Source organism: Babylonia areolata, chromosome 17 (genome assembly GCF_041734735.1).
Source record: "Babylonia areolata isolate BAREFJ2019XMU chromosome 17, ASM4173473v1, whole genome shotgun sequence".
In the NCBI taxonomy this organism is placed as follows: domain Eukaryota; kingdom Metazoa; phylum Mollusca; class Gastropoda; order Neogastropoda; family Buccinidae; genus Babylonia; species Babylonia areolata.
This window is the reverse complement of record NC_134892.1, coordinates 20,584,502-20,594,501: the sequence shown is the minus strand read 5'-3', so window position 1 is coordinate 20,594,501 and position 10,000 is coordinate 20,584,502. Positions and strand designations below refer to the sequence as shown.

Genomic DNA, 10,000 nt, shown 5'->3' with positions numbered 1-10,000 from the left:
CATATATACATGTGTATACATCAATATATACATGCATGCATCACATATATACATGTATACATCACATATATACATGTATACATACACATGCATGAATCCACCCATCCATCTAGCTAGCTATCTATGCATCTATCTATATATTCTACATGAAATGACGACAGGTTTAACGCATACAACTTGTGTGCAAATGTATGGCATATATTGTTATGTCCGGAAAATATCAACTGGGTTAATGACATGGACATATACATTAATACTAGTAATAGCAATCGGTAGTAGTTGTAGTAGGAGTAGTAGAAGTAGCCGTAGTAGAAATAGCAGTAGTAGAAGTAGCAGTAGTAGAAGTCGCACATCTGACTCACGTCAGAGCTAAGTCCTAAACTGAAACTAAGTCCTACGGACAGAAAATGTTCTTAACAGTCCTGAGAGACGTGGAACAGACTCCCTGATCACCTCTGACATTCTGACTCCCTTACCTCTTTCTCTGGCCTCAAATTTCGCCTTTTCCCTCAGCGATGAGTTTCCGTGTGGTAAATCCATCCAAACGACATATGCTCCTGCGTTTGTGGTGTGCTTGACTTTGTGTATACATGTATATGTGTACACATTCGCATGGATGTGTACGAATATATTCTGTGCAAGTGCGTGTGTGTGCTTGTGTTAGTGTGTGTGCGCATATTTGTGAGCGCGCGTGTGCGTGCATAATGCATGTGTGTGTGTGTGTGTGTGTGTGTGTGTGTGTGTGTGTGTGTGTGTGTGTGTGTGTGTGTGTGTGTGTGTAGTTTGTATACGTAACATTGATGCAATGTGTTATGTATAAATCCATGTGTTTTTTTAAAGCACCTACAGCAGACTTAAGGACAATGTGCAAAATAAGTGTCCATTCTTCTTCTTCTGCTTGTCATTGTTATTATCAGTAGAAGTAGTAGCAGTAGCAGCAGTAGTAGCAGAAAGTAGTTCTACTCATTAGGTTCCTTTTCCGTTTCAGATATTGTCCTCAGCTGCAACATAGGAGAGACGGGAAAATTACACTGTAGCAAGGCAGACGGTGTTGTCTTCGACGAAACTAAGAAGATCGGCCATTTCTTCACGCTCACAAGACCTCCGTCGGTCAAGGAAGTGGGGGGGAAATACCAGTGCCAAGTTTTTCCTCAGCTGACCAAAACTCCGCGATACTGCAGACTGACCCTTGAAGGTGAGGCTGATTGTTTTTTGTCGTCATCGTCGGTGTCGACATAAACATCTTCATGATCACCATCATCACCTTGTTGTCGTTGTAGTTGTTGTTCATCATCATGATCATCATTATCATCACCATCTTCTTCTTCTTACGTATTTACTTCTACTTGTAATTGCTAGTTATATGCTCATATTATTCTTGTTCCCCTTCTTTTTCGTCTCCTGACTGTTGCCTCCTTCTGTCGCCGTTTCCGACAACTTGTCCTGGAGTACTTCGGGACTGGGCCAGATCTGGTGCTTGAGCTCTTCGTGTAGAGGGCCGTCTTGCAGGACATGGACTGGAGTTTGATAGCGATGTCACTAGGACATTGGTATGTGCTGGAAATTTTCAGTTCGTAGAGATTGGAAAGGAGCTGGCAGTGGCCCGTGCGCAGTCTGAAAATGATGATGGTGGTGGTGGCATCGACACTTGCAACGAAAACATCGACTTCATTGTCGATTGTTCATTTCTAATCTTCCTGTCTAGTTGAAGGTGAAAGTAATACAATACGGCATTATATGTGCACATAGACTGTCCATAGGCCCTGCATCATTTGGAAGAAGACCAGTATGATTGTTTAATGACGCGTGTGTGGGGGTCCAGTATTCACTCTTTTATGCTGGGAAATTAAGCTGAAAATCTGATGGGTGTTGACTATTATTTTAGAAAACAACATAATCTCAAATGGAGGGATAAATAGCAGTTATATCCTTAAATATATATATATATATATATATATATATATATATATATGATAGTCAGTCGTGTCCGACTATGACCATCAGAACAGCAGAGGAGGCAACTGCTGTTCCGACTATTTGGGCTAGAATTTGATTATAGTGGATATATATATATATATATATATATATATATATATATATATATATATATATATATATAACACACACACACACACTCACATATATATTTTCTCCCTTTGTTGTGTGAAAGTAGAGAATTGCAGAACATTCCAAATTGTCTATACATATTGAATAAGCTGGTTAGACTCCCGTTTGTGCCTGTTTGGACTGTAATGACTGATATGCCTAACAAACATTAAAGAGTGGTAACTCTCTCTCCATACACAAGGTACCCAATGCTGCTTATACTACCCATTCAGCTAGTACACAGGTAAATAAAAGGTACTTTGGAACATACCCAACTACTTCTTTCATGACTGATATGCCTACTATGCCAATAAGGAACTGTTTTGACAGTAATGCCCATTTTGCTCAATATGCTTTTCTTTGTTCGCTCGTTCAACTCTAATGGGTCCTGTTTGGACTGTTGTGAGTATTGTCCTTCTTACACTCATAATCGTCTGTGATTGTGTCATGTATGGTAATGAACATGTGTTTTGTCATGGACAGTGATACGGTCTTACTTTGTGTGATTGTTGTTTTTATCATGAGGCTTGTGTCTGCTATATCAATGTTGTGATTTTTTCTTGCAGTGCCCTCAGAAACTGAGATGTATCCTTTTTTCAGTACTGTGTGTGTGTGTGTGTGTGTGTGTGTGTGTGTGTGTGTGTGCGTGTGTGTGTGTGTGTGTGTGTGTGTGTGTGTGTGTGTGTGTGTGTGTGTGTGTGTGTGTGCTTCCTTGAGTGTGTGAGTGTTCCTGTGTGTGTGTGTGTGTGTGTGTGTGTGTGTGTGTGTGTGTGTGTGTGTGTGTGTGTGTCTGTGTGTGTCTGCGTGCATGCTTGCGCGTGTGTATGTTTGTTCCTTTGTGTGTGTGTGTGTGTGTGTGTGTGTGTGTGTGTGTGTGTGTGTGTGTGTGTGTGTGTGTGTGCGTGCGCGATTGTGTGTCTGTATATATGTGTGTTTTCGTGAATGCGTGCCTGTGTAGGGGGTTTTGTCAGCATCCTTCTTCTTCTTCTTCTTCTTTGTGTTCTTCTTCTTCATATCATCATCACCATTATGACAATCATGAAGGGAGGCATGGCCCACACAGACACGACCTTAACAGCCCCAGCAGAGGGGATGAAGAAGTGTTGGGAGACTGTGCAATACATGTGTCCCTGCTGATTGCCCTCACCGTGCTTTGGGGAGTCGTCATCTTGGTTGTGACTGGTGGCTGCTTACTTCTGCACGTGAAGCGAGAGAGGTATGTACAGCATACTGGCTTCACAAAAACATAAGGACTACATGGGTATTTGATGATGATGACATGATGATGATGATGATAACAAGAATAACAATAAGAATGATGATGACGGTAATAACAATGGCCTAGAGGTAACGCGTCCGCCTAGGAATCGAGAGAATCTGAGCGCGCTGGTTCGAATCATGGCTCAGCCGCCGATATTTTCTCCCCCTCCACTAGACCTTGAGTGGTGGTCTGGACGCTAGTCATTCGGATGAGACGATAAACCGAGGTCCCGTGTGCAACATGCACTTAGCGCACGTAAAAGAACCCACGGCAACAAAAGGGTTGTAGAAAAATCCACTTCGACAGGAAAAAAAAATAAAACTGCACGCAGGAAAAAATACAAAAAAATGGGTGGCGATTTAGTGTTGCGACGCGCTCTCCCTGGGGAGAACAGCCCGAATTTCACACAGAAATCTGTTGTGATAAAAAGAAATACAAATACAAATAATAACTATGACACTATTACTACAGCTACTACTACTACTAATCATAATCATGAACATAATAGCAACAACAACAACATGCGTGACAGAGAGTTTGGAGCGTTTTACAGCAAGAAGCAATACACACATGAATAATCATACATGTATCAAGTACATCATACACACGCGTGTGAACACACAGAGACCTAAACAATCACAGCCGCACACACACGCACACAGCCAGCAGAAGCCCATGAAGCACAGCAGTCAATAAGACAGCAGGCAGAGCGGAAGAGGTGTATTCTGAGAGACATTTAAATCAGACAGGAGAATGCACGGGAGGGACTGAGAAGGACAGTGTGTCCCACACCACTGTCCCAAGATATCAGAAAGAGCGCTGACCTTGGGATTTCTTGAACAGTTTTTCTTCTTGGGGGCATGGTTAAGTGACGCTGAATTTTCGGCAAACAGAAATGTAGGCAGCTAATGTAGTGATCACCACTTATAAGCAGGGGAGCTTTATTGTACTTGTTCTTCCTTTTTTCCATTGAAAACCCTCAGCTATCGTTTATGAACTACTGAATAACTGTCACGTTTTGCTGAAAGAACGAAACAGCACAGAAAGTACATGGCAGATTACAGATCACCGTGAAAGATTGAGGTTTTCATGGCTTTGGCCTATCACCAACAAACACAACACACTGTTGATTTGGGTGACTCGATTCAATTTGATTCAGTTGAAATTACTGTATAACTTGCTTCAGTTCAAACAGGAAAAAAAATTATGTTGGCTCATTCAAATTCTCGTCAACAAAATATCAAAGCGAAATGAAAAACGAGTGAGTACTGTCACATCCTTCCATGATCACAACGCACACACCAATTTGTATGTGTGTGTGTGTGTACGTGCGTGCATATGTGTGTGTGTGTGTGTGTGTGTGTGTGTGTGTGTGTGTGTGTGTGTGTGTGTGTGTGTACGTGCGTGCATATGTGTGTGTGTGTGTGTGTGTGTGTGTGTGTGTGTGTGTGTGTGACTGCAGAGTCGCAAAATGGTTGACAAAGCAATACACGGAACGGCTGTGGCGGGAAGCTACCAGGGAATCAGCAGAAACTGACACGGAGAGCAGTGAAGCGACGGCGATTCCGTCGGGTGTGCCAAGGTTCTGCTACAAGCTGGTAAGTCTGGGGAAGGTGTAATGGAAAGTGAGAGAACATTCTTGGACAACAAAGGAACAGAGTATTTTGGTTTTGTATGCAGCCTATGTCAGTATATGTATAAATATATCAGCCTATATGTTTAAATATATGAGCCAATATGTATTAATGCTCGTAACGCAAATGAATCTGCAATGTTATGTACAGTTGTGTACATGTATTATTATTGTTATCATCATTATTATTATTATTATTATTATTATTAGTGGTGTTGTTGTTGTGTTGTTATTGTTTGTGGTTGTTGTTACCCCTCATCTACTAACTGTTCAGACTCAGAGTTATACATGTGGAGGACGATCTACTGTACGTGTTTCCCAGCTGATGCCGAACTTCCTAGAAGAGTCGCAGAACTGAAGCAGTCGAATGAACCCTTGTGGGAATCAAATCTAATATAGCCAAGCCGACCGCAAAGGGCATCCTTCAGGGCTGTCTCTTGTAGGGAAGAAATGTGAGATGAATTGGCAGAAATTGTGACTGGCCAGTTCGCGAACGAATTCAGTCCACAATTGCTGAAAATGAACTTCGAAGACAACAACAGATCAGCAAATTGTCCTGGACTGGTAGCAGCCTAAGTGAGCAATACTCACAATCTTCTTAAGCTTTTCTTTCACCTCTACTGTCATGTCCAACTGACACAGTCTCTGAAGACCGACCTAAGAAATGAAACGTTGGACAACTTTTATCAAAAGTGAGTCTTATTTTACAACTCACAGTTTTTATCAACTTTCTCCATTTGGTGTTTATATCGACTCAGCAGCCATTTTTCATTTTATCGTCATACCTTTGAGCAACGAAGTTTGGACAAAATTACTGACTATTGACATCAAGCGCGACCTAAAAAAAAAAAAAAAATCCTATTTCATTTATGACAGCAGCTGTAAAAAAAACATTAGCAAAACTGCCGACTTTAGGACCGGGGAAGCTCCCTTCATTGGCTGCATAAAAACATTTTGCTTCTGTGAAATGAGACATCCACTTCCCCTGGATCGAAGACGTGTTGATTATGTCGGGTGCAGACATGAAAATGCTCGGGTCACGGCACTCAGACTGCTAATACATCAGCAGCACGAGGCAGGGGTGTGCCAGCTGATAACATCTTTCAAACAGAAGGATGGTCAAACAAGAAAACATTGCAGCCACAGAATTGCTGAATAAAGTGAGATTGATGGTGTTTGCTCTGTGAAGACGTAGAGCTTTGCTGAGTCAGTCCTGGATAAGCTCGCAGATAAAGGGAGATAATTCACATGACCTTGTGAGATGTTCAGTTGGCAGGGACTCACCAAAAGTTAAGAACCACTTCAGAAAAGCAGCTATAGTTTGAATTATGCAGGTTGCATATGATCTGCCACTGGCCTCTCGCTAAATACACAAACGGTTGTTTTAGGAATAATGTGCACAGTTTGAATGATTGATGTTTTAGCCCCAAAGTGACATTTACTCATAAACGACAGATGTAGGTTTTCATTGTACAAAAAATGGAAGTGCACGTGCAAGAATGCACCTCTAGTTATGAGCGGTGCTAACTGATTGACTGCATAACACTTCTGTTCACCGCAAATTCAGCATCATCCTGTTATGCCCCCAAGAAGAAAACCGTGCGAGTTGCCCTGGGGTCCTGAACTTTTTGTGAACACTATAATTCTAAACCATCACACACTGTGTTAAAATCATCTCTGTTTCATTTCTCCAGGGAAAGAGAGACGCTGAAGTGGCTAATCGAGGACAGGTAAAGGGTTCTTCTGTCTCTGTCTCTCTCTGTCTTTGTGTTTCTCTCTCTCTCTCTCTCTCTCTCTTTCTCTCTCTTTCTTTCTCTCCACTTCTCTGTGTACTATTCACCTTCTCTCTCTCTCTCTCTCTCTCTCTCTCTCTCTCTCTCTCTCTTCCCCCTCTCTCTTTCTCTCCACTTCTCTGTGTACTATTCACCTTCTCTCTCTGTGTCCTTCACCTTCTCTGTCGTTCTCTCTCTGTCTCTCTTTCTATCTGTCTCTCCTTGTATTTCTCATCCCCTCTCCCCCGTCTCTCTGTCTGTCTGTCTCTCTATCTTTCTCTGTCTGTCTGTCTGCATGTATGTATGCCCTTGTGTCTATTTGTGGCTGTATTTGGTATGAAACCTTTATTCAATGATTATCCAGTGTTGGAAATAGACTTTCAAAAACACTGAGAACAAACACGAAAAGACTAAAAGGGAAAAGAGGGGGAATATATTCTTTACTAACTGCCCTATAATGCATACCTCTACCTAATGGGTACGCTGACATGTACAGCAGTGGTAATAACCTTCACTACACCCCACCTTCCCATTGGGCAAATCTACTTTCACCAAGTCCCTGACTGCAGACATCGAGAGAAGAATCCAAGCTGTCGAGATGAGATGCTTTCGTAGACTACTTGGCATCTCCTACAGAGACCACATCACTAACACGGAAGTGAAGAACAGAATCCAGCAAAGTATTGGACCCTACGAAGACCTTCTGTCCATAGTGAAAAAAACGCAAACTTAGATGGTATGGACACATCTCCCGATCATCTGGTCTTGCCAAAACGTTCCTGCAAGGCACCGTACAAGGAGGCAGAAGGAGAGGACGGCAGAAGAAGAGATGGGAAGACAACATCCGGGGGTGGACAGGCTTGACGCTCGGTGACGCCCTGAGGAAATCAGAAAACCGTGAAGAGTGGAGAGGAGTGGTGGCCAGGTCAGCAGCGGTGCCCCAACGGTCTGAACCCAGACTACGGGAGAGGTGAAGGTGAAGGTGAAGGTGACTTTCACCAAACAGCTGTCACTTGCTGATACCTATCATACTATGCATCCACCTCACTATCAAATACGGGGAATATTAGCACGCCCCTTGGCAGTTAAATCATTATTCTTTTATTTTGTTGTTGTTTTTGTCATCATTTTTCTTTTTCTTTTTTGTCTTGTCTTTTTTTCGCCTTTTTTCTGTACATATACTTTTCTCTCTTTCTCCCTTTTCTTTACATCAATACTCATCCATTTAATCACAATTCTTTCTTTATTTGCTTCTCTATTGACAGACAATATATGTGCATGCAAGATTTAAATGTTAAATGAATGTTTGCATTGGGTTTTTTTTCTTTTCTTTTCTTAATTGTTCTAATTTATTTTCTGTCGGTTTGCCTGTCTGTCTCTTTTATTCACCTCTCACGTCCTAGTCATCCCTTTACTATGTTGTAGACATTCGCAAAGTAGAAAGAAGTAAATAAGGTATCTTTAACGAACAGACTAGGACATTTTCGATGATTTATGTAAATGGATATATTTGCAATACTCCATACAAATAACAAGGTTAATAATTAGATACGGTAATAAGAAAATACCATAAGCATTGTATGTGCGTTGCGTTTCGTTATTTTATTTTATTTTTTCTTGCTTACTTAATTCGTTTTTCGTTTTCTTTTGCCAAGCCGAATGTGTTCTAATAACCAAATTGTTTTCTAATAATATATTCTCTTTCGGATATGAACTTCAGACTAAAAGCATTTTTAATGCTCATGTACATTTTACCAATCAGTAAAATGATATTGATTAACATATGTTACTTTTCAAGGTCGTTTGAACAGTTTAAGCCATATAGTTCGTCTGTCAATTATAGTTTTATGTTAACATTAATATCTGTTAAAAACCCTTGATGCAGTTTCCTTTGTATTGTTCACGGCTCTGGACCAGGCTCCCTTTGGCATTATCTTAATAATGGATTGTTACTCATTTTCTCTTCCAGACTCCTCAAGCCAAGTCATCAGGTAAGTAAATATGTGATTACAGTATCTATAAAGTCTACACGAACATAATCGAAAAAAAGTAATCACAATACAACGTAATGTAAGTCATCAATGAATGGCATCAAGGTGTTTTTCCCCATCATTGTGTGTATGAATGTATTGTATGTGTGTTCTTGGCATGGTCGTTGTTGCAGTTGTTGGAAATGATTTTGTTACTGGTAATACATGTATTGGCAGTTAGTGCCCATCTTAGTGCTTGCAGTATCACTAGCATTATAGACTGTTGGTTTGGATGGGGGATCGTCTTTATGACACGAATTACGCGTAACATCCACCAGACTTCTTCTTTGCATCGTTAGGGATCCCTTGGCAAATATTATCAATATCAAGTGTTTATTGGCTACTTTTTCAGTTTCTTTTTCATCTACCTTTTTACCCTTTCTGGACACCTTACCTTGCCACTGGAATGGGACTTGTATCTCACATACATTGACAACACCACTAACCAGCAAAAGCTTAGGAAGTAAACAAAAGGATGGAAAGAAATAGGAGTGTTTGAAAGTATGAAAATTACTGCGCAGGTGAGTTTGTCTACTTTCGGATTTAATCATGCACAATTAAGAACATAATATATAATTGCGAATGATCCCAGAGAGAGGAGGGCCAGAGCTGACGATTAAGGATGGCAGTAAATACAGTCTGCTCATCGTCGGCAAATCTGGCAGTGGAAAGACCAGACTGGCCAACACCATTATTGGCGCCAGGAACTTCTCAGAGGATCCGAGCAAGAAGTTACCGAAACGAGGTGCCCAGAACCATGTTGCAGAGGGCCAGCGTCTGAAGGTATTAATAGTGTGTAGGGGTCGGCAGTATGATGTAATGCAACGTAACATAACGTAGCATAGATAAATGTAATATGATGTAAATTGAAATTATATCATATCATATTTATCACATAATGTGATGTGATGTGATGCTATGACATGACATGCCATGCCTTCACACAACACCACAGGAAGTGACAAAATGCAATGTGACGCCTTACTATACAAAACAATACAACGCGACATGGCACGATATGGCCCGACGCGACACGACACGACACGACACGACACGACGCAAGGCTACGCAACGCAACACAATACAGCGCATTGCAGTGCAGTGCAGTTCACTTGGTTCTGTAATACAACGTAGTGTATTGTAACTGAACAGAGAGACAAACCTTGGGGAAATCAATAACCTGACCCGGTTTACCTCT

At 41.3% G+C, this 10,000-nt stretch overlaps 1 protein-coding gene across 4 annotated transcripts in view; it reads left to right on the top strand.

Annotated features, from left to right (window-relative positions):
• LOC143291751 (GTPase IMAP family member 8-like) overlaps nt 1-10,000 on the top strand; it is a 40,646-nt gene that overhangs the window by 5,263 nt on the left and 25,383 nt on the right. For 2 of the 4 annotated variants that reach the window (XM_076601831.1, XM_076601835.1), the window contains exons 3-9: nt 989-1,195; nt 2,673-2,691; nt 3,191-3,322; nt 4,830-4,965; nt 6,695-6,730; nt 8,742-8,763; nt 9,395-9,585. In XM_076601831.1, the coding sequence (XP_076457946.1) occupies nt 989-1,195; nt 2,673-2,691; nt 3,191-3,322; nt 4,830-4,965; nt 6,695-6,730; nt 8,742-8,763; nt 9,395-9,585 (743 nt within the window). Of the gene's footprint in view, nt 1-988; nt 1,196-2,672; nt 2,692-3,190; nt 3,323-4,829; nt 4,966-6,694; nt 6,731-7,729; nt 7,749-8,741; nt 8,764-9,394; nt 9,586-10,000 lie in introns of those variants that run through there. The other 2 variants (XM_076601832.1, XM_076601834.1) reach the window with 2 other exon arrangements.